This window comes from Macrotis lagotis, chromosome 6, assembly GCF_037893015.1.
Source record: "Macrotis lagotis isolate mMagLag1 chromosome 6, bilby.v1.9.chrom.fasta, whole genome shotgun sequence".
Classification (NCBI taxonomy): Eukaryota; Metazoa; Chordata; class Mammalia; order Peramelemorphia; family Peramelidae; genus Macrotis; species Macrotis lagotis.
In genome coordinates this window covers 45,447,041-45,472,207 of record NC_133663.1, presented here as the reverse complement: position 1 = coordinate 45,472,207, position 25,167 = coordinate 45,447,041, and the positions used below count along the sequence as shown (strand labels likewise).

The 25,167-nt window shown below is 38.3% G+C and overlaps 1 protein-coding gene across 2 annotated transcripts; it reads left to right on the top strand.

Moving 5' to 3' along the window:
* The first annotated feature begins 1,396 nt into the window (after positions 1-1,396).
* Positions 1,397-24,744, top strand: SELENOT (selenoprotein T). Of its 2 annotated transcripts, XR_012469342.1 has the most exons (7): positions 1,397-1,559; positions 16,636-16,746; positions 18,720-18,846; positions 19,974-20,061; positions 20,842-20,995; positions 23,487-23,622; positions 23,988-24,744. XR_012469342.1 is itself a non-coding variant. In XM_074191074.1 (6 exons), exons 1-5 carry the CDS (start codon positions 1,426-1,428, stop codon positions 20,958-20,960), a joined length of 579 nt encoding a protein of 192 aa, XP_074047175.1. In that variant the 5' UTR covers positions 1,400-1,425; the 3' UTR covers positions 20,961-20,995; positions 23,988-24,744. The 2 variants fall into 2 exon arrangements, 1 of the variants encoding a protein (XP_074047175.1); XM_074191074.1 differs by lacking the exon at positions 23,487-23,622 and having other exon boundaries at positions 1,400-1,559.
* Positions 24,745-25,167: the final 423 nt, after the last annotated feature.

Here is a 25,167-nt window from a genome sequence, read left to right as displayed (position 1 = left end):
AGGCAGGGATTTGCCTAGTCCTGGCCTGGGAACAAGGTATGCTGCTGAAGTTCATTGACCTCTTCTTGAGGATGTGGGTTTGAGTCAGGAAATCCTGAGTTTGAATGTTTTCTCAGACATTTAAGGGCTCTATGAACCTAGCAAATTGCTGCACCTTCAATTTCTTTAGGTGTAAAGTGAGGATAAGTTGTGGGAATCAAATCAAGTGGGATAATTTATGTAAAATGCTCAAGTGCCATATAAATAAGTTATTTATTGCTTTACCTTGGGCAGATCTAAACCTCTCTGGCCTTTATTTTCCTTATTTCTAAAGTGACAATTGAGTATTGGACTCGGGGTCTAGAATGCCAGGATTTGCATTCACTTTTGTCATTTGTTGTAAACTGTATGACCCTAGACAAGTCCATTCATTTCTCTCGTCTATTGGAATTTTGATGAATTATTTATTAAATGCTTACCATGAGTTGGCACTCTGCTAAATGATGGTGATATAAAGAAAGGCAAATATAGGGTCCCTGAAGGGGCTCATTTTTTTTTTTTTTTTAGGTTTTTGCTAGGCAAATGGGGTTGGGTGGCTCTGCTGGGCCAAGATTAGGAGTCCGGACTCCACCTGGCCGCCCCAGGGGCTCATGTTCTAAAGGAAACATCACACAAATAGCATGTCGACTGGGTAAACTGGGGGGTCTTTTTCGTGGTCAGTCCCCGAGTCCAGAGCTTTCTTCATCCTTCAGTCCTGGCTCCCTTCTAGGAACCTTTCCTGCTCCCCTTTGGTGCCCCCCCCCGACCTCGTCTGTGTTTTCTCTTCTTTTGGCAGCCCCAAAGGGGAGCACTGACCCATAGTGGGCTCTTAACCCATAGTTACGGATTCTTGGATTATTTGCGGTTGTTTGGGTGAAGTCATCCTTCCTTCCTTACAAAGGGCCGGTTTCTGGACTTTGCTGCTTTTTAACTCCGGGACTCTCAACCTCAACAAGCACAACATCCGGGTAACTATTCAGCCTTCCCGCGTCCGCGCCATTATTTCCATTTTACAGATAAGGAAACTGAGGCTGAGCAGGTTCAAGTGCTTCCCGTGGATCGCCGCTCAAAGCTCCTTCCGCCCCTGGCCGCGGAGGCCTCGCCTTGGGAAGGAGCTCTGTTTTATTTTACTTTTTTTAGCGGTTTGCGAGGCGACGGGGGGGGGGGAAGCGGCTGCGCCCCCGCCCCGAGAAGGGGGCTTTGTGACGCGGGGAGCGCGCTCCTCGGCGCGCCTGCGCAGAGCGCGCCTGCCGCGCGGGAGGAGCGCGCGCGCGCGTGCGCGGGGGCCGGGCGGTCCCGTGTGCGCCTGCGCGCGGCCGCTCCGGCCCGTCCGGCCCTGCCCCGCCGTGCTGCCCCGCCGTGCCCTGCGCAGTGTCGGGCCCAGGGCGCCGCGGCGGCTCCGGGACGATGCGGCTCCCGCTGCTGCTGCTCGTGGCGGCGGCGGCGCTGCTGGGCGAGGCCGCGGCCGACGCGGGCGGCGGGCCGGGCCGGCGGCTCCGGATGCAGTACGCCACGGGGCCGCTGCTCAAGTTCCAGATCTGGTGAGCGCGGCGGGGCTGCGGCCTAGCGCGGCGGGGGAGGGGCGGCGGCACGTGCGGCCGCGGGGCCGGGGCAGGGCGGTTGGAGGAGGGCGCGGGCGCCGGGGCCCCCGCCGGGCTCGGTGCCGCGGGCTTGCAGGTGCTGCCCACGGAGCCAAGGGTAACGAAATTGGCAAGAAACCATTGGCTTTTTTTAAAAAAAATTTCAGAGTAAAGAGTCCGGCTTCCTAATGACCCGGGCAAGCCGCTTAACCCCGCTGCCCCGCAGAAACCTGAACACAGTCCCAGGCGGCCTCGCCGGGAGGAGGAGGCGGTGGGCGACCTTGAGGGCAGAGGCAGCTCGCCGACTCCCTAAAGTGCCCCGAGCACACCCGCACCCCTCTTGGTTTGGCCACCCCTGACCCTAGGTGCCCCGGGCCAGAGGACCCGGCCTGCGGTGTGACCCTGGGCAGGCCGCTTCCGTGTTCTCCTCTGTAAACGGAGGATGCCCAGGAGTCGGACACAAGCGGCACGGACGGACCCTGGGGCCCGCGGCCCAGCCCGGGCCCGACCCCGACCCCCGGCGCCTGCGGGAGCAGGCCGGTGCTGCGCGGGATTGGGGCGAGCAGCCGGCACGGCTCTTTTTGTCCTTTAGTGCTTTTCATGCGTTGCCGTCGTCCTTTCTCATTTAAACTTGCACAGAACTGAGGTAGGTCTTGCAATTATTTTTATACCCATTTTACAGATCAAGAAAATGAGACTCCAAGGTGTTCTAGCGACCTACCTGAGATGGCAGATTTGGGACTTAAACCAGCTCTTAATTTCTGGTTTATTTGAATTTTATGTGGAACATTCAACTTAAATGTTCTTTAATTATAGTTACAAATAAATTCTGTAAACGAGGCATGAAATATTGCAGTGATTTAAACTTGTTTTAAGCAAGTTGTATTTAGCGTAAATAATTTTTTGTTTTGAACTTGACATTCTATTTTCCAACTCTTAATAATATTGCTCTGGTGTGCTGCTATTACATCAGCATAGCAACACTATACACAAATGGGACCAGAGGGAGAGAGATAGTGGTGGTGGCAGCATTATTTTTTAACAAGGGAAAACCCTTCTCTTCTGTCTTGATCATTATTAAATGCCACAAGATGGCTATAGTATTTTTAAGTATTTAGGTTTTTTTTTTTTTAGGTTTATTCGAAAGGCAAATGGGGTTAAAGTGGCTTCCTCAAGGCCACACAGCTAGGTCATTATTAAGTGTCTGAAACCAGATTTGAACCCAGGTACTCCTGACTCCAGGGCCGGTGCTTTATCCACTTTCCCACCTAGCCGCCCTGAGTATTTAGTTTTTATTTGTAAATTGACAGAGTGATAAGGTAGGTTGTATTTTTGATAGTGACATGGATATGTGCAAAATAAAAGTTGTGGTTATTTGAGCTTTTAATTTTTAATCTAAAATAAGTTTTCTTAACTGGGGCATAACCAAGTATTCCTTTCAGTTTTTACATTTGTGTAGGAGTGAATTTTATTTTGTGTAGATTTATTTCACACACCAGTGAAGGTGGTGCAAAGAAAGGAAAACAAAAAAAAACAAGGTTGGCACTGTTAGGGCTCTTTTTCCTTCCTTGAACCCCAACCTTTTTTGACATTGGTAAAAACCTTAAATTTCAGTGTGAGATAGTAAGAGTTTTATAACAAACGTCAAAAAACTTGCTCCATGTTCCTTCTACACATGTAAAACTTTACAGAATTAAGTTTATAACATTTAATGGAATATTGAAACTTTAAAAGATGATATTCATCATGATATTTTTTCCTGCCTTTAAGATGTGATTTATTTGGTTACTTAAAGTTTTGAGAAGTTGACTTGATCACAAGGTGTTAACATTTTTAGTTACCAAGGTATCAAAACATAAACATAATACAAACATAAAACGGTTTTTTAAAACCGTTTTAATGAGCTTAAGAATTGAAATCCTTTTGTTTGTGCTATCTTTGACTAGAAAAAACACCTTCCAAATAGAGTTGGTGAATGAAACAACCCATTGAGACAGATTTTTCTTTAAATTTCTGTGTTATTTGGAATCAGGAAACACTTTTTGGTACAATGAAAAGAGGGTTAGACTTGGAGTCCAGAACCCTGGATCATTGCTAAGTGTTTTAAGATACATATTTGTAAAGTATTGGTATCACTTTAATAGACTCTAATATTATTTTAGATGGCAGTTTCATGCTTTGTTATTTTTGTATATATCTCCACAAAAGATTCACCTAATATTCCTCAGGCAGCTAGGTGGCACAAGTGGAGAGAGTGCCAGACTTGGAGTCAGGAAGATTTACTGAATTCAAATCTGACCTTGGACATTTAAAAGCTGTCTGATCCTAGGCAAGTCTCTTAACTGTGTGTTCCTCAATTTCCTCATCTATAAAATGAGCTGAAGAAGGAAATAACAAATCACTCCACTATCTTTGCCAAAATAATCCAAAATGGACTTACAAGGAGTCAGATATGACTGAAAAAAGATTGAACGAGATAAACAAGTTGGCCACCCAGTAGAAAATTATGTTGCTATTTCAGTTGGAAACATTTCCTAATTTAAACTCAACACTTTTTTTGCTTTTTGATGTGTAAGATTCCTTTTAGCTTTAACAAAAATGTGAGAGCACTGCAAAGTCTGACTGATGGAGACTGAACATCGGACACTTGTGCACTGGCTGTTCTTGGGTGGTGAGGTTTGATATTGGCACGCATTGCCTCCTCCTTAATAAGCACCTATAAATCATAAGAAATGAAACCACCTCATAATTCTTTGCCTTAGTGCCAGTCACAAATTTCCTAACTCTGAGGGAGAAAGAAACCTTGTGACAAGACTTTACCATTAGTAGAAGGGTCCCAGAATCTTGAATGGATCTTTTCTGAGGATTTGTGGAGATGCATGATCTGCATTAGTGGAAAATATTTCTGTAAAGTACTTTATAAAATCTAGATGTCAGTGTTACATTGCCCTTACAACACTTCGGATATTGTTCTAAAGAAAACTGGTATTATGGGAAATGTGAATAGACATTCCATGAGAAAATACTAATGCTAGTGAAATCTCCCTCTTAAAATATTATGAAATTGTTTTCATCACTCAGGTGTTATGGATACCAGTTTTTCAAAATGAAAGTAGGTTTAATTTCCTTTTTTATTGTTCCTAACTTTGGCCCCAGCCCTTCTTTATTTGAACAGATATTCTAAATAACCAGGACCTACATTTTTTTGACTTTAATCCTTAAGTGATGGGCTGTCAAATGAGTTTGGGAACTTCTTTGCTGCAGTCTTTGCCCCCTACTCTCCTGCCTTTCTGTATTCTGTCTTCCTTTCCCAGGAGGGAGGAAAAACATGAATTTGCTTTTAACACATTCCCTGTTGTTGACAGTCATTAGTTTTGTGGGGTTTTTTTGTTTGTTTGTTTTGTAAGGCAAAGGGGTTAAGTGACTTGCCAAGGCCACACAGCTAGGTAATTAAGTGTCTGATGATGGATTTGAACTCAGGTACTCCTGACTCTAGGGCTGGTGCTTTAATCACTGTGGCACCTAGCTGCCCCTGCATATTAATCTTGATTCCTATGTCTTATATTATTAAATATGTATACTACTAAAGCTCTTAGACATGGGTAGAAATCTTCTAAAAGCTAAAATTGACAGCATTCCTTTGTAACTAAAAGCAGAGAAAAATTTTGAAATAATAGAAATTCAATTAGGTTCTTTTAAAGTTTTCATATCATGAGATCTAGAAGTAGAAGGCACTAGAGATCATCTAGTTCAACCCGTGTATTTTACAGATTAAAAAAAATGAGGCCTAGAAAGGTTGAGATTTGTCCAAAGTTACACAGAAACCCAAATCACACTGTTAGCTTCCAGGTTCTCTCTTCATTATACTCTCCTGTCTTTCTAGCTGAAGAAAAAAGACTAAGAGAATAGATTCCTTTTCAGTGCATTAGCTCATCCATCGTTCTCTTAGCTACCAAATGATAGCTTACTCGTTTGGCATGGCTTGGCATTTGTAAACGAGTTCATGAGAGACAAATTTGGGGAAGAGGTTGTATGACCGAAGTGGAACTTAATTGTTTGTAAACTTGAATTTGCTGTTATCAAGGACAGGCAAGTCTCCCTCTTGCTGTCAGGACAACTTCCATTTTGTACTCCAGTGAGCAGATCCAGCTCTACAGCATTCATAGCTCAGGTATGGCTTGGCAATCATCTCAAGAGGGCAGGAGCTACTGAACATGCTGAAGTTCACACAGGAAAGAAGTAGAGGGCAAAGTCTGAAATGAGCTCCTCTGAGTCCAGGTTATGTGGTGTTGACATGATGCATCCTGGACCTCAGTTTAGGTTTAGTAGTAGAGATGGGGCAGCTAGATAGAAAGACCTGAATTCAGATTTGATCTCCCTCTCTGGACACTTAGAATTTAAGGCCATTTCCAGTCATTCTGATTCTTTTCTGGCCATTGGATGCAGATGGCTCCAGAGGAGCCCCTCATTCAAATCATTTGCTTGTCAAGACATCACTTCCCTAGGGGTGGCGCTGGCTAGGTGGAGTCCCGAGTACAAGCTGGGGAGGAATGGACTTGGAAATATTTGGATGACTTGAAAGATACCAGAGAGGGTGGCTAGATGGTGCAGTGGATAGAGCACCGGGCCTGAAGTCAGGAGTCCCTGAGTTTAAAACCGGCCTCAGACACTTAATAATTACCTAGCTGTGTGGCCTTGGGCAAATGATTAACCCCATTTGCCTTGCCAAAAAAACCTTAAAAAAAAAAGACATCACCTCCCTGATGTGGTCTGAACTAAGGGCAAACAACAACAGTAGTACAAACAGATCGAAGGAGCAAAAAGATTCTCATGACTTTAGGTGAAGCATAATTATTGAATTGAGATGGAAAAGGAAGATAATATTAAATGACAGAAATACCAATGAAATTTTCACCCAGTTTTTTATTTTGCTTGTTTGCTTTAAGACTGGTCTTTCTCTCTTGCCTGGGCTGGAAGTGCAGTGTTTACACAAAGCTGGACATGCTCAGTGTTTAGATGGGACCAGTTAACTCCTCTCAAGCAGCCTGATCCCCCCCCCCCCCCATGGGTGCAAGATTCAATTCAAACACCTTGTAATCCTCCCCCCTCCCCGCCATTTCCCCCACAGTAGGGATGTTCACCATCCCACCCTGCACGGCCCAGGTTTCTCCTTGAATTTGTGTGTACAGTTGAGACAGGGGTATAGTGGAAAGGCTAGTGTGCTGGATGTTGTTAAGGGCTGGCTGGGGATCCCCCCTTTACCATTTATAAGTCACTAATGTCTTTGAACCTCAGTTTTATACTCTCAGGATAAAGACATTTGTCAGATGATCTCATGGGTGTTGTGATAATAAGTGAAATGGATGTGAAAATACCTTTTAATTGTGTATAAACAATGTAATGCTGTCTTCTAATTGTGGTTGACTGATTTTCTGTAGGCTTGTTTTGCTTATTCTAGTCTGAATTCCAGAAAAGGGATCTTGAAAAATACTTAAACTCATCAGAAGGTTGGTCTGAATGTTCTCTAAGTTCCCTTCCAGATTTAAATTATATGGTCCTTTAAGGTTGGGTTTTTTGTTTTTGAACTACTTGGAATGTTTTCTTATTGACTGTACAAAATACAGACTTTGTCAAGTCTTTCACATCATTATTTTTATTGGAAAAGACCAAATCAAACAGTTATCATTTTATATGACTCTGTATCTATCCTTATCATTTGTTATGCCTCCTTCCAGTAGATAGTGTGACATACCAGTTTGCATTTGGGAGAGATTTGGTTTTGAATTCCATATTTGATTCTAACTATGACTTTTAAATAAGTGATTTAACCTTTCTAAACATCACTTTCCTCATCTTTATAATGGCAGTCATTTAACTTATTTTTTGTAATTCTTTTCAATAAGAATTTTTTACATTATTCTTTATAAATAACTTTGACGACCTTAAAGTGCCACATTAATGCCTTTTCATTTTGAATGTGTTCATTTCCTTATAAATTAGTCCGAGATTTTCATATTGTCCTTTCCTTTTCCTGAATTCTTTTAAGTCAGAGGTTCTTAACTTTTTTCCCTATCATGGACCCCTTTGATAATTAGAATATGGTTTATTCTCAGAATCTGTTTGTGTGTGTGTGTGTGTGTGTGTGTGTGTGTGTGTGTGTGTGTGTGTGTGTAAATGTACAACTGGCTTCAGTTATAGTGAAATACAGTTATCAAAATAGTTTTAGAAACAAGTGCATTCAGATTAAGATGACTTTAGATGATTTGTCTCTCTTCTGGTCATAATTCTAAAAATAATCACCTATTTCCCATGATCCATATACACTCAGTACTGTAATGACAAGATCCTACATATCTTTTCTTTGAATTTTCTGAAATCAGTTTTCCTGAAGTCTCAGTCTGTACCTGCCAGAATGTGCTAGATGTTTTTATTCCTTTCTATTGTTAGATGAAGTCACTTTCTCTTCAGTTTCATGCCATTCCTACGCCCACAATTCCTTTTGAGTCAGACAAGCCCAAGTTGCCCTTGTAACTTCTGTCTTCTTTTAGATCAAACTGTTTGCTTCTTCCTGCTTTTAACAGATTTTGACTTGCAGCAGATGAAGTCTCTTCCCCCCCCTCCCCCACTACCATGGTTTGCCTCTGTGTGATTTTATGGTCTGTATTAGGAAACTTTTCATTCACTTGTTGTCCAGTAAATCCATTTGACCTGCTTTAGAAAATGATGTTTGGCAACCCATTTGGTTTCATACTCTTACTTTTGTATATATTTTTCCACCAGGGACTGACCCAAAATGGAGGAGAAAGAGTGTGATGCTTCAGGTGTATTATCATGGTGGTAGACTCTCTCCATAGGCTATTCCTTACTCTGACCACTCTCCATGACTGAACTGTATCTTTTTCAGTGATATAACCTTTATGAAATACTTTTCTTGCCACAAGTCAGTAATGACAGCGTAACTTGCCCAAGGTCACACAGCTAGGTAATCATGAAGTTTCTGAAGGCAAATTTGAACTCCAGTCCTACTGACTCCAGAGCTAGTGCTCTATCTACTTGCCGCCTAGCTGTACCCCTTATCCTACTTACATTTAATTGTCTTTTGGGATTACCAGCAGCTTTTAAGATGCCAGCCATGCTTTGTCAGGCCCCCAAATCTGGGTTTTCTTGTCATGATCTTTTCCTTTTACTCATTGTGCTACAGGACCCTGGAGAAAGTCTATTTATGCCAGTTGGGTTGAATACACAGTTTTTATCTAGTCTCAATTGAGTTCTTGCTTTACATGGCAGTCTTTTTGTTCTTATCTGATTGTTTTCTATGGCATTCTCCAGAAAAATTATTCCAAATCTTTTTCTCTCTTCTCCCTTCTTCCTTCTTCATCTAGGGATCTGGCCTCTTTATTTTCCTGAGGAAAAACATAGATCCTCTCTTTTGCATGTTAGGATGCCTCTTCATTATACCCAGTTCTCTCATGTTTGAAAACAGCATTCTTTGCAAGAATTTTTCCCCTTCTGTCCAGCAGCAAATCTAGAGGTTGTCCTGTATCAACTTCTATTTTAGATTATCTGTAACATCATTGCTGGTGTAATTTCAACCTATTTCCTTTTAAGGTGCTTAAGAAAGCATAGGTAACAAAAGCATTTTGTTTTTGTTGTGCCATAATCTTAACAAGATTTTCTGAAATGTAGCATTATAAAGAAAAACATTACTGCTGATTCAATAAAGGGATAAAAGAAAAAGATTTTCTTAGGTGAACTTTGAGGGAATCTGCCAGGGGTAGTATGGTTGAATTATTTTGAGTTTTGGATATGAAAAATTTTTATATTTTGATAGTTTTTTTATATCCCCTTTTGGCAAATGATAAGGATCATTTCTCAAGTCCCCCTCTCCCCACTAAAAGCCTATCATATAATACTGGTTGGTTGAAAATGAGCCTGAAATTTTAGAATGGATGAATGAGCACCCCGGTGATTACATCTTAAATCAACATAGAGGTGTTTTGATCTGAAAGATCTTGTATTCTCAGGACAGTCCAGGACTAGAGCAACAGGCAGTATTGGTGACTCCTAGAAGATAATGAGGGTCAAGGACAGTCAATGAAGCATCAGTAAAGATTAATTGGTCTAGTCTGGATAGTTTATTACTTATGCATTTCTAATACATTTTCTACAAACTTTAAAATACTATTCCTTGTGATTAAACACCAGAAAACAAATTCAAGTGGTCTGGAGCATGTTATGGCAAGGAATAGGTACCGGAGGTACCCAAACAAGATATCCAGCAACAATAGTGGCATTTGGAATAGTGACACCTGGAAGGCTCCAGAGGCTTCTGGAAAAGGTGCTTCTGAGACTGGGAGTGTTTCTTTCCTCTTGCTGCCAGCTGCTCTTTTTGCCAAGATGCCTGAGGAAGCACAGATGCAGGATCAACCAGTGGAGGAGGAAGCATGGAGACTTCGGTCTTTCAGGCAGAAATTGCTCAGTTAATGTCTTTAATCATTAATACGTTCTATTTTAATAAAGAGATCTTTCTGGGAGAGCTCATTTCAAATTCATCTGATGTCTTGGACAAAGTCAGATATGAGAGTCTGACTGATCAAAGTAAACTAAACTCTGATAAAGAGCTGAATATTAGCATCATTTCAAACAAAGTATGGGTACTGGCATTGGGATGACCAAAGCAGATTTAATCAACTATCTTGATCCAAAAGCAAAGTCTGAAATGGAAGCTTTGTGGAAGTGATACAGGCTGGTGCATAAAGCTCTATGATTGGTCAATTTGGTGTTAGTTTTTATTCAGCCTATTTGGTTGCAGAGAAGGTGTCTGTGATCATTAAACATGATGATGAACAGTTTGTCAGATAATGAAGGGTCAAATTCTAAGAGACACTTGGAGAGAAACCCTGACTATTTCATTATTGAAACTATGGCAAAATGCAGAGACTGACAAGAATGATAAAAGTCAGTGAAAGATCTGCTCATCTTATTATATGAAACTGCACTGCTGTTGTCTGGGTTCAGTTTGGAAGCTCCTCAGACACATGTCAATCAGATCTACAGGATGATTAAATTTAGTCTTGGAGTTGGTGAAGATGATTCAACCATTGAAGGAGCCAATGCAGCTATGACTGAGGAAGTGCCACCTCTTGAAGGAGACGGTGACACACTGTGCATGGAAGAAGTGGATTAAAGGGTTTAATACACAGAAATATAGCATATGTCCTAGACTAGTCTGAATAAATTGTTTTTGTATAAGGTATTGAGAAAATACTTGATGTCTTCATTCCATCTGATGTATATTTTCACATGTTCTCTTTATTTTTGTTAAATGTCTTTAAAAAATATGTATGGCATGACTGTGCTGTTTAAAGGAAAGTTTAGGAATCTTTTCCCTTCTAAGTATAAAAAAACCAAACCCAGTGGTAACAAATGAAGAGGGAGAAAGAATGATTACTGGCAAATTGGAACTGCTCCCTGACTAGAGGAAACATAAGCAGTCTAAAAGCCAAAGGGCAGGGGTGATTAGGATTCTGCTTCAAATTGGAGTTGTGAAGTTTAGAAATAAGTAGAAAAAACCTGAGTACAGTGGTAAGGGCCTCCAGGATAGGTTCTGAAAGGGTAGGTGCTGGTGTCCCTGGAAAACTGATTTGGCTCAGCAAGGGTTAAGTTTCAGATCCTTTACGGACATACACATTATCATAGTTGATCAAAAGTACAGAAGTTGACTTGCCTCAATATTAAAGGAGAAAAAGCAGTTGTAAAAATAAATGAAAGGGGGGGGCGGCTAGATGGTGCAGTGAAGTCAGGAAGACAGTTCAAATGTGGCCTCAGATATTTAATAATTACCTAACTGTGTGACCTTGGGCAAGCCACTTTGCCTTGCAAAGACCAATGAATAAATAGATGAAAGAAATGTCAACTTATTATAAAGCTACCATCCATCACACCAGTTCAATATTAACACTCAACCTTATAAATATTACAATAAGTATTAAATAATGGCAGAGGAAGCTAAGAGATGCTGTGGATAGAGTACTGGTCCTGGGGACAGAAGAACCTGAGTTCAAAATCCAGCCTTAGACACTTCATACTTATTAGCTTGTGACCTTGGGCAAGTCACTTAACCCTGATTGCCTGGCATCCAGAGCCCTACCCAGTTGTCCTGACTCTTATGTGGCAACTGGACCCAGATGACCCTGGAGGAGAAAGTGAGGCTTGTGACTTACTCAGCACCTCCTCACTCAAATTCAGTTCCTATGCATGTCATGGCATCATCTCCCTGATGTCATAGTCTTCTTTGAGAACAAAGGACAAAAAATAAATAGCAACATCATCGGATTATATTTCTTGTTGCCTCTATTTTCAGTCATATTTCTTGCTGCCTCTATTTTCAGCTATCTTTGAGGACCAAGTATGGATTCTGCTTCTATACACAGCTAAGTTTTGAATCCCCTCAAACTTGACAGGAACAATGAACTGTTAAATATAGAATAAACAAATAAGGCAACATCCCTCCTTCTCTTCCTTCCTGAACCCTAAATAGCTAAGAATAATTCCTAAACTTTGAGGGTGATAAAAGGACAGAGGTAAATGTTAAAGAATTCCAAAATTTAAAAGGTGGTTCTCAATGCTAGAAACACCATTATCACATAATTCTGGAGCATCTGGTCCTTAGGTGCAGGGCAGTGTATCACATCATTTAGTCTAGAACATCCGTAAAAGACAATAGTAATGCTTCGGAGGTACAAGTGACAAAATATTGAAGGTTCAAGAAGACTATCCCTGTTGGACATCTGACTCAGAATGCCCATATCATTTCCTCTTTATGTTGTGTTCTAAACTCAGGCCTATTTGCTCTGTTCCATATAGGATACTCCTGTATTTGTATAGATCATCCTCTATATCTGAATTGCACCTGTCTTACCTACTTCTTGGAATTTCCAGCTTCCATGAAGATTCAGATCAAGCATCACCTTCCATACAAGGACTTTGCTGATTCCCCAATGTTTCTGTTTCTGTTCTCTCCTTGTGTATCTTTCCTGGTGGCTGCGAGGTCCCCTCCCCCTTCATTTTATTTTATTTTTCAATTACATGCTAAAGTAGTTTTCAATATTCATGCCTTTGTAAGTTTATAAATTTCACATTTTTCTACCACCTTCCCCCCCTTTCCTCCCCTCCTCACAGCCAAGAACACTCCAGCAAAAGTTGTATAGACTCTTGTATTTGACATATTTCCACATTGAGACGAAAACTTTGTGAAAGTTCTGTCTTGTATTCCCAGCACTTAGTACAGTGACTTGCATGTTGTAGCACTTAATAAATTCTTTACCAGTTTAATTGCTCTAGAATTTAGATCTGTCCTTTACAAAGCCTCACCATTGCCTGATTGTGGTATACTTCTGAATCAGAGTTTTTGAGGCAGTCTTCACCCTACAGAGAAGAGGGATTAGCCCAAAGTCCCACTCTAAGCAGAGGTTTGCTCTTTTCTTCTATCAGCAGTTTCTTAAAAGTCAATCAGATCGGCACTATGCTATACAGAGATAGAAGGAAAGTCCAATGGGGCAGATGACGTGCAAGCAGTGCCTTACAAACAAGATAAATTGGGGGGGCCAGGTGGTACAGTGGATAGAGCACCGGTCCTGGAGTCTGGAGGACTTGGGTTCAAATCCAGCCTCAGACACTTAATAGTTACCAGCTGTGTGGCCTTGGGCAAGTCACTTAACCCCATTGCCTTGCAAAAACCTAAAAAAAAAAATTGGGGATAAGCAACACAGGGAAGACACTAACCAGAAGGGGAATCTGGAAAGACTTCTTGTAGACTTGAAGGGTGCCAGGGACCTGAGAATAATTGATGTGAAGTCACAGTGGAGATTGCTTTTGTATAAGACTGGGGAGGCGGGGCAAGTAGGAACCAAAGTAATGAAAAGAAGTAAGAGCCCTTCAGGTCTGTAAGGGGTCAATTCAGTACTTAATGTGAGGAGGCTTATGCCTAAAGTCTATTCTCTAAAGAGCTTCCAGACTGTCTCAGTTCCAATCACTTGTAGGTTGGCAGCATAGCTTGGTAAGGTACCATTTTCATGCCTTGCATTACCTAGCACCACCCCAACTTTTATACTACCCCCTACACTGGACTTGTTCAGGTTTTTCACTGAATAACTTTCAGAACAGTATAAAATAGATTTTTTTGAAAATTTAGCAAAAGCTTCCTTAAAAATAACTAAAACCTATATCTTTTTTATATTTTAAAATAACAAAATGAAGACTTTATGATGACAGTTCTCTCTTTATATATATATAATATATATGTAAATTTTGTATATAAGGTGGTATGAGAAATGTGTAAGTAACATGTAAATACCATTCTTTTTTCAGATACTATATTACTTAGGCACAGAAAAATCTTTCTATCAATGTGAACTATCCCAAATGCACGACCTCTGGAAGTGTTAGCTTTTGTTGGAGTTTTCCAGCAGAAGTGGGATGACTCCTTGTTGGGCATAACCTAGAAGTGATTGTTAGTTCTGAGGAGGACTGGGGAGGGGCTACAAGGTCTTGACAGCTCTTGGATCCTTTGTGCCCCAGTTAAAAAAAAAGTAACCCTCCCATGACAGTTGTTCCTCCATATTATTTTCTCCTTTAGAACTGTTAAGGTTTCTCAAAATGGCACTTCCTTTGCTTTTTATCAAGATAGATAACTCAATAAAAGGGTAAATTCAACTGAGTTTATATATGAGACTGCAAATGAGTAGAAGGAGTCTCTGTTTGCCCTCTCAATTTTCATCTTTATTTTCTCCCTGTTTTAAGTCTTCAGTGAAAAACTAGCAGAGGGCCAGCAGAGGTTGCTGTGATCCTGATTCACCTTAGGAAAAGGACTAGAAATGAACTCTAGCTACAGCAGCTTCTGTGTCATTCAGCTGAACCAAAAATGCTTTAACCCCAAACTTGACAGGAAAAGGAAACACAAAATGTAAATATGAGCTGCCATCCAAACCTTCTGTCCATGTTGATGCTCTGTGTTTTAAAACCTTGCTTACTTGAAGCAATCTTTTGTTCTAAACAACTGAAAGGAAAATGTTATTTCTAGATTTGAATTAACTTTATCTCTTATATAAGAATGAATGATTCATTTTGCTTTACTAAATGAGAGTAAAAAAAGCAAATGGGAGACCAGGACCCCAAATGTATGTTTTAGAGCAATAATATAGTGAGATTAGAAGTACTGCATAATTAGAATATTTTAATAGTTTAATTTAGAAGACAATAATACATATTAAGAAAATTCATGTTAGTGACAAGAATCAACGTTTGGGGGAAATTAAAATAGTTAACAGTTTTTTTCCTCCTTGCAGATTGTCTTTGCTTTATTTTAAGTAACTTCTATTGTCTTTCCCTTGTTCCATGTCCTCATCTTCCTACTCAAAATTTGTCAGAAGAGAAAGGTTAGCAAGCAAAATCTGGTTGAGGAAGAGTCCACTAGTCTGAATTTTTTAAAAAAAATTATTCAATTCAAATAGAAATAATTAACTTACAGAAATGTCACTGAGATTCTTTTAGAGAACCCGTACAAAAATACATATATTGCCCTTTAAAAAAACTTTAATATTTAACTTGCATTAACACAGCACTTCTAAGCTCAGTAAAGTTTTTCATTGGCTGTAGTTAGAAAGTTGGGTCATAATATTACATAATGTTATTTCCAGGCTATTACATTTTTTTTAGGTTTTTTGCAAGGCAAATGGGGTTAAGTGGCTTGCCCAAGGCCACAGAGGTGTCTGAGGTTGGATTTGAACTCAGGTCCTCCTGATGCCAGGGCCAGTGCTCTATCCACTGTGTCACCTTGCTGCCCCCTTTCTTCTTTCATTTCTTGATTAGTCATTTGTTGAACTCTCTATCTTTACAAAAGTGAAATAATTTGTTTATTTTTCCAACTACATACAATGGTAGTTTTCAACAATGATTTTTTTTTTTGGCAAGATTTTGAGTTTAACATTTTCCTCCTTCCTCTGATAGAAAGCAATCTAATATGTATAGTGTTACTTTAGTGTAGTATAATCGTGCTAATCGTCGTTCCATCTCAATCATGTTGTGAAAGAAGAATCTAATACAAATAGAAGGAAAAAATGTTAGAGAGAAAACATGAGACAGCTTTTAAAAATTGAAGATTATAAACTCTGGTCTGCATTTAAACTCCATAATTCCTTCTCTGGATATGGATGGTATTTTTCACATCACAAGTCTTTCAGAATTAACTTTGATTGTGCTGCTGAAATGAACAAGTCTGTCATAATTGATCATCATCCCATGTTACTATGAATGTGAACACTGTTCTCCTGGTTCTGCTCACTTCACCCAGCATCAGTTCATGCAAATCTTTCCAGGCTTTTCTGAAGTCCCATCCCTCATGATTTCTTACAAAACAATACTGCTTCATCACATACATATACCAGTTTGTTTAGCTATTATTCACTGATGAACATTCCTTCAATTTCCAATTCTTTGCCACTATGAAAAGGGCTGCTATAAATATTTTTGTACATGTGGAATTTTTACCCTTTTTTTTTTTGGATACAGACCTAGTGGCGATATTACTGAATCAAAAGGTATTCACAGTTTGATTTTTCCTTTGGGTATAATTTCAAATTGCTCTCCAGAAAGGCTGGATCAAGAACTATGTACTTTAATTCTTATCACTTCCAAGCCTGAATTTCAGAAGAATGGACTAGTATAACATTTCTCCCATGCTGTATGCTCTATGAAAGTAACTAATGCCTCAAAGGCCTATAATTTGTGCAAAGGCTTTATTTACTGAGACACTTTTAAAAAACTAAAAATATACGCCTTTTAGGGTGAAAGGATGGATGAGTAGGAATTTAATGCCTAGCCATTGTTGGCTTTAGTCCATTGTTTAAAGTGTTTTTAACTAGAACCATTTGATATTGACAGGGATAGTAATTACTATCTTACTCTTTACAACTGTTCCAAGATAAATCTTGGTAAATAGTTCTAAAACATTTAATGGAAGTATCATTTTTCTTCGTAGTGTTTCCTGAGGCTATCGGCGGGTGTTTGAGGAGTACATGCGGGTTATTAGCCAGCGGTACCCAGACATCCGCATAGAAGGAGAGAATTACCTCCCTCAACCAATATATAGGTGAGTATATTAGTAAAAGTGATTGACTAATGAACTTAAGGGATTTGTTTAATTAAATTGATATCAGTTTAAACTCAACATTTTGGTCATAGTAAGTCAATTTGCCTTGTATTTTTTTTTTACTTTTTTTTCTTTAACACTTACGGTATTTCTTTGCAAATAATTTAAATGTTTTATACAAATAGAATATTTTTAATGTTGAAAAAATTTTAAAGATAATTATCCTCTATTTTAAACACTTTGCTCATACATTTTTTAAAAATTTTATTTTTACTTTTTAATTTAACAAGTTTTTATTTTCTCTATTTTTATTTTCCACCTACTCCTTCCCTGCTTCAGCAATTGAAAAAACCAAAAACTCCTAATAAATATGCATAGACAAACAAAACAAATTTCCACATTGGTCATAGCCAGAAAAATATGTGTCTGATTTTACATTTTAGTCAAGTGGTTGTTAGCATCTGAAATCATAGTTGGTTATCACATTGATCAAAGTTCTTATGTTTTTCAAAGTTGTTTGTCCTGATAATGTTATTTTTATTGTATAAACTATTCACCTGGTTCTGCTCCATCCTATGATATGATACATGTCTCCCTTGGCTTCTTCAAAACTGTATTTTTCATCATTATATTTGTGCAACCATTCTCCTAATTTTTCAGCACTTCCTTAGTTTCTTAGACAATTTTATCCCAGTAGAAAGATAAGAAAAAGCACAAGATGGGTCTTTGAAGGTATGAACATCAAGACACTGATCTATCAGAAGAAAAGATATTCAAGGGGACAAAAAAAGTTTCTACTGAACTTTACATGCTTTTTGACCTATCATTATTAGGCTTTATCCAAAAAAAGAGGCAAAGGATCCATATGAATAAAAATACAGAAATTCTTTTTTCTTCTAGTAAAGAACTAGAAAATAAGGGCATGCTGATAAATTAGGGGAATGGCTACACAAATGTAATGATGAGACTATTTTGGAGAAGCCAAGGAAGACCTTATGTTAAATTGTTTTAATTTATGTTTTTCAAACAATGATTTGGAGCACTTTTTTTTTGCACAGCAATGGGGTTAAAATGGCTTGCCCAAGGCTACACAGCTAGGTCATTATTAAGTGACTGAGGCCGAATAGGAGCACTTTTTTTTTTAATGTGGGTTATTGCTAATGAAAATTGCTTCCTTTGAAAATTGCCTTTTTCATATCCTTTGACCATTTATCAGTTGAGAAATGACTCTTATAAATTTGAATCAGTTCCTTATATATTTTGGAAAAGAGACCTTTATCAGAAAATCGAAAGATTATTTTTGAATTAGTTAAACTTTTAAGCTTAACCATATAGGTTTTGTTTGTGCAAAACCTTTAACTTTTTTTTGTAATCTCAATACATTGTTTATGGAGGAAAAATATCAAGAACTCAAAAATGTTAATAAAATGATTTTTTTAAGTGCCATATTTTCATAATCAAGATAATATAGTCATTTAAAGAAACATTATGTTAAGTACCTTTTTTTGGTGGTAGGTATTGGGGAGAAGATAATTTAAAAGCAGTACCTGTCCTTGATGAGCTTATTTCTTAAAGTAATATATTTTCAGTATGTACATGTGTATGTTTTCATGGCCTACTTCAAAAGTGGGTTTTTTTAAACTGAAAAATAAACTTTAGAAAATACTTCAGTTTTTTAACAGTTTCATATATGCCTTTTAGAAATATTTTTATATTTTTGAGCTAACAAAATTAGAAAGGAACAATTTCTTGTGAAGAATAAAAACAAAAGTCTGGAATAATATATAAGAGAAAAGAAAAGCACAGGACAGGACTTGGAATTGGGATAGTAAAGTTTTCATATACAGATACATATATATTTATACATGTTTAGTACAAACTAGAAATTTTAAAAATATTATATAATCTTATTTTTATATTAAGTTTGTTGTTGGTTATTATAATAAAAATTAATTTTCCTCTTCTTTTGATAGACACATAGCATCTTTCCTGTCAGTCTTCAAACTAGTATTAATAGGCTTAATAATTGTTGGCAAGGATCCTTTTGCTTTCTTTGGCATGCAGGCTCCTAGCATATGGCAATGGGGCCAAGAAAATAAGGTATGTAACTGATTCTTCATTTCACATTGACACTTGAAAATGTGTGATTGTGTTATTATTGGAAGAGTTTGGAACTTAGCTTTGGGATTTATTTGCTGTGTTTCCATTTTTGGAATCTAATGATTTCTTGCATTAAGGATGTCAGGTAACCTCATGGGTCTTCTTGACTTGGAGGTAGGAAATCTGGGTTTGGATCCTGAATCCAGACTGTGGGGTAGAGCTCCTAAAAGCTCAGTTTCCTCATGTGAAAGAACCTTGTCCTACTTCCCCCAGGTTCTGTTGTGAGGAAGTTGCTTTATGAATCTTTAAGCACTATAGAAATAGCCATTATTGTTTATATTTGTCTCTTAATCTTTCCCATTGAAAGATTGGTTTCCTGCTGTCCAAACCTTTAGAGACCTATCTTGTGCTTTTTCTTGACTTTCTACTGGGATATAATTGTCTAAGCTCCCTCTGGATAGCCCAGAAGAATCTTTCTTGTAGATATTCTTGGTCCTGCCAAACTTTAGAATGTGTGAGTTAAAGCTGTTTCAGTAGGAACTGGGGAGGGTTCTGGTAATGAGGGGGCAGGTTGACATTCTTGAGGTGGCTGAATGTACCTGGAGTTGTCAGTGACCGTTAGGCTAAGTGATTTTTCTCATGAGCCCATGATAATTTGCTTGGAATGTGAACCTGTTTATGTTTAGTCCTATAAACTCTTTAACAGGTCTCTGCATGAAGTTGCTGAATATTGCATCACTATTCCTTTGTGAATAAATACTTTTAAAAGATGTTCAGTGAACCATGTATATTTGCTCTTAGAATTATTTGTACTCTTGGGTGTCTTCTTTTAGATAGATTTCTTTTCTCTAAATCACAAATATGGCTTCTTAGAATCTTTGAACTGAATTAATGCTGGGTTTTTTTTATAAAATCATTTCCTTACTCTAAATTGGATGGTAGAAATAGAAATAATAGTTTGTACGTAGACTGTAGAAGTGTGTGAAAGAAAGAGAATGGAATTTTTTAGATAAAAAAATTGTTTCAGTGAGAAAATGTTGAGTTTGCCCCATCATATGTATTTTCTTCTTAAAATTCACATTCTTTGAAATACAATGGCAGCACTGAATCTTTTTTATTTCTTTTAGGTCTATGCGTGTATGATGGTTTTCTTCCTAAGTAACATGATTGAGAACCAATGTATGTCAACAGGTGCATTTGAAATAACGCTAAATGGTGAGATCTGAATATTTTTCATATTGTAATATGCTATATTCAGTCTTCAGTCAGCATCAAGCTTAAAGATGATTTTCCTGTCTTAAATTGTAATATAAAAAATTGTTCATTAACACAGCTATGAGAGAATAATACGCATTAGTGCTGTGGAGGGCACTGTCATCCATGGTTTAGAGCATATTGTTCTTTGTAGATTTTATCAATTTCTTCAGTCTCGATCAAAAGTTGGCGTATAATAACAGCATTTCTTTTTTTAAATATTTATTTAAGGAAATGGGGATAAGTGACTTGCCCAAGGTTACACAGGTAGGCAATTATTATGTGACTGAGGCTAGATTTGAACTCAGGTCCTCCTGACTCCAGGGCCAGTGCTCTATCTACTGTGCCACCTAGCTGCCCAACAGCTAGCATTTCTTCAGTGTTATAAGGATTACAGAACACTTTCTAATTATGATCTCATTTTATTGTCACTGCAATCTTGGGAGGGAGGCAAGGAGGAGCAGTTTTTAACCCTATTTGACAGATGAGGAAATTGAGGCAGATGGAGATTAAAGTGGCTTGCCTAGGGTCATATAGCTAGTAAGAGTCTGAGACTGGATTTGAACTCAGCCTCAATTAATCTTCCTGATTCTAGGTCCAGCTCTCTGTCCTTTGTTGGCACCAAGCTGCCTCGAGAAGTACATTAGGAAAAATTTTTGATTTCTTAGAATAGTAAAAGTTTGTAAATTCTAGTTGGCTGTAGAATTATCTTTAATTATTTGGATTATGTTCTTTCTGTAGATGTACCAGTATGGTCAAAGCTGGAATCTGGTCACCTTCCATCAATGCAGCAGCTTGTTCAAATTCTTGACAACGAAATGAAGCTCAATGTGCATATGGATTCAATCCCACATCATTGATCATAGCCCCATCTTTCAGCCCTGAAAACTCTTTTGTAAGTAATGCAAAGGACAGGACCGAAGTGTATTTCTATTTTGATTCCACTTTTAATGGTCTTTTTCATTAATGTCTTTATGGGAACTATTAACACAAAAATATCATTTGTTGAATTTACCACCGTGACAAGATGTGCTTGTAGTTGTGCTTTTCCTTTGAGACTCAGGTTTCTTAGTATTATTAGCAAACCTTCTTAAAGTAGATTGAAAGAACTATCAACACAATCACCATGTGCTCCCTTGCCCAGTAGATAGATGTGGATATGGTCTACCTACTATTTGATTAAAAATTAATTGGTTAATAAGATAGTTAAGGAATGATATAGTTGGATCATTACTGCATTTATAGTAACTGTTTAATAAGGCAGCTTAGTAGGGCTACTAGGTAAAGCACAGAGTCTTGGATCTGTAAGACCTGAATTCAAATCCAGATTTGGACACTTACAAGCTAATCATGTAACTTTTGTTTGCCTCAGTTTCCTCATCTGTAAAATGAGTTGGAGGAGGAAATGGCAAATCACATTTGACCACTCCATTTGGAATCTATTATTATAGTCCCTGCTATTCTGCATGAGGTGGGAGATAGATATTGCCAGAGTGTTCGTCATTGGGGGAGGCAGTTGGGAAGGGAAAGTGGAAAGAATAGAAAAGACCAACTGGACTGGACCAAGTACACAGAAGAGGTATGTATGGACAGACACAAATTTTAAAAACTATTAAAGCTTTGATTTTGAAATACCTGAAAGAGGGTGGGTGAGTATATAAAACATTTGGAAAAACCATTTATTTTACTATTACAGAAAAGATGATCAAGAAAACATCAGTAACTAGCAAACCAGATGCCATTCTCATTCATAAAAAAAAGATCCAAAAAGAATCTACACAGTATTGCACATATGTTTAAAAATATTATGAGAAAGGGGACAGCCTTTAACAAACAATGTTCTACATTTCTGCATCAGACTATATCTTTTCCCCTAATTGATATTTTATTTTTCCAATTACATGTTAAGGGTTTTTCACCATTCATCCACATGCATGTGCATATTTATAAGTTACATAATTTCCTTCCGCCTTCCCTTCCCAACTGCCTCCCCCAATGACGAACACACTAGTAAACACTGTAAATTATACATTTTTGTTTAACATGTTTACAGATTAATTATTTTTCTGAAAGAGGAATTAGGACTAAGGGAAAAGAAAGAAAACCATGAGGTAGGAAAGAAGAAATTTTTATTCAGATTCTGTAGGCTTTTTTTTTGTTTTGTTTTGTTTTTCTTCCTCTGGTTGGAGTTAAGACAGTCTCCCAGGATTATCCTAACTCTGAACTGCTGAGAGGAGCAACATCTATCAAGATTGATCAATTCATAATGCACTTTTTAGTATGTAGAATGTTCTCTTGGTTCTGCTCTCTTTGCTCAGCATCAGATCCTGTAATTCTTTCCATGCTTCTCTAGAGTCTGACCATTTATGGTTTCTTATAGAATAATAATATTCCACAGTATTCATGTACCATAACTTGTTTAGCCATTTCTTCAATTGATGGGCATTCCCTTCAATTTCCAGTTCTTTGCTACTACAAAAAAGAGCTGCTATGAATATTTTGGAACATGTGAGATGTCTCATTTTTTTGTGATTTCTTCTGGATATAGACTTAATGTTGATATTGCTGGGGTCAAAGGATATGATCAGTTTTATTGCTCTTTGGGCTTAGTTCCATATTACTCTTAAGAAAGGTTGGAACCATTCCTAACTCCACCAGCAATGCATCAATGTCCCAATCTTCCCATAACCTCTCCTACACTGATCGTTTCCCTTTTTTCCTCATCTTGACCAATCTGATAGGTGTGAGGTGGAACCTATTTGGAGCATTTTTTCATATGATTATGTATAGTTTTAATTTCTTCATTTGAAAACTGCCCATCAGACTACATCTTTACAGCTATGTAATAACCAAAGGATGTGTGGGGAGGATTCAGATTTCATTGTTCTATTATTATTTATTGACTGTTAAAAAAAAGATTCAATAAAAGCTACACAAGACCCCTGAGAAAGGTAATAACTGAGAATTTTTTGGCCTGATGATAATTCATATACTACCCAAAACATGAAAGCTAACAGCTCCTCCCTCTATTTGTCTGGAGCAGAGTCCCCCATGAAGTAGGATCCCCTGAAAGAAATCCTTCTGACTCCTCTCTTGTTTGTTTATTGGGCTGAGCGTATTGAGCCTGGTCTTCTAAACAGGATCTACAGTCTCATAAACAAATTCACCCCAGCAGTTGACACAGGAAAAACCAAATGTATGAAGAGTGCCTGTGACCAGTAGTAGGATAAACAGTTGTCCAGAGAGTCCATAAAGTTGACCCTTTAGCTCAGCTTAGGCAAAGCAAGGTGGAGACAGATAAGGAGAAACAGCCTGGCTAGGGGCTGCAGTGGAGCAATTGTATAATGTTTTCAACAATCCTGAGCTTTCCCATCTCCTTATTATAGACTTTGTTGGCTGTGAATCAGTTTCCAAAAAATCAAAATTGCCAGTGGTCCAAAGAGTGATGAAGAAATGAACAATGGGAAAAAATAGACTGATGACAAATTGTGCCAAGGAGCAAGATGAAGGTTCCAGGAAAATGTATGAGAAAAGGATGTGGGCTAGTCACATCCCATGAGTGGGGGTATCATTGGACGGGTCTCCAAGTACTGTTGATACTAGTGAAGGGGCCCCAGCCTTCAGGGGGCCTGTTTGATGCACAGGAGGGCCAAGGACAGCAACCTCCAGGGGAAGCCCCCTCCCATCTGGGGCCATCACAGATGTGCCTAGGTAGATTGGAAGGGGAGGGGCCTTTTGTGGATGACAGTAAATTCTAGCAGTGAGGGCAATGAAGGCATGTTTACTTTGGAGGAGATCTCACCCTCTTTGGTCTTGAGTCTGACTTGGGGGCAGCTTTTCTGAAATCAGTGGTTTGACACAATATGTTCTTTATCAATGTATTTCAGGCATTAATGGATTTTTGCAAGAGCAGCGTGGTTCGCGCCAATGAAGGCCTGTACTGAAGACAGCACACTGTTAGTACAGACCAGATGCTTTATTTGCAGCCTCGTTGAACTTCTTGGAAAACCTCAGTGCAAGACAGTCTTTCAGTGTTGGCATGTTTTGGAATACTGCACATTCATGGAGTGCAATAATACTGTATAGTTATATTTTTTTTAAAGGGTTAATTCAGCCAGTTAATTGTTTTAAAATGCAGGCATTACTACTTGTAACTTTATTTCTTAGTCACGTTGGGGAGGGGGGGAATGGCAAATTGAATTAATATCTGATTTTTTTTTCTTAAAAGATGTCTGTTAACATCTGCTGTGATTTTATATGAATTTATGTTCTTTTTGTAGTTTAAAATGAATATTTGGGAAAATAGCTGACATTCCCAAGTACTTTACAAAAGTCTGTCAAACATCTCTAATTTGGTTATGTCCTGTTTGTATGGTTTTCCAAATATTGCAAATTGTGAACAGTGCATTATACTAAGATTATGGGAAAAAATATATATCTATATATATATATCCTGAGTACAATACCATTTTTGTGATTACAAGAGAACTACTAAAAGACCAACCGCTTTTTAAATCCTATTGTCTAGCTCAAGTGTCTTGCCTTGACCAGTCTAATGAATTGATTAACTGGGCCTTTATACTTACCCTAAATATAAAACTAAGCAAATTTAAGTTAAATAAAAAGTTTTCATTTCCTGTGTAATGTGCCTTTAAGTATTATATTTAATAACTAACCTAAATCAATTGGGTTTTGTTTTTTTTTTTTGCTTACAGAAAATCTGAGATTACACACTTGAGTTGTCTGAGATACCTTGTTTGTCTGTTAGCTGAAGTGCTTATCTTGTTCAGGAAATACAGTTGTACCTTCTTTCCCTAATAGAGTAATTGACATGTCCTATCAGGCTTTTACCAGATCCCCAGTTTGCAGGAATAAAATCTGATCCAAGGTCTGTTTGAATGCATGTGAGAGCAAACCAAAAGACAATGGGATTCTATTGTTGGTGTCTTCTCGAGAATTCTAATGTTCCAGTTTTATTACAAATTAGAGTTCTATTTTTATACTTAGATTGAGATGGCAGTTATTTGGTAGATTATTCAAAAATCTTGGCCCTTGGTGAAAAGTACA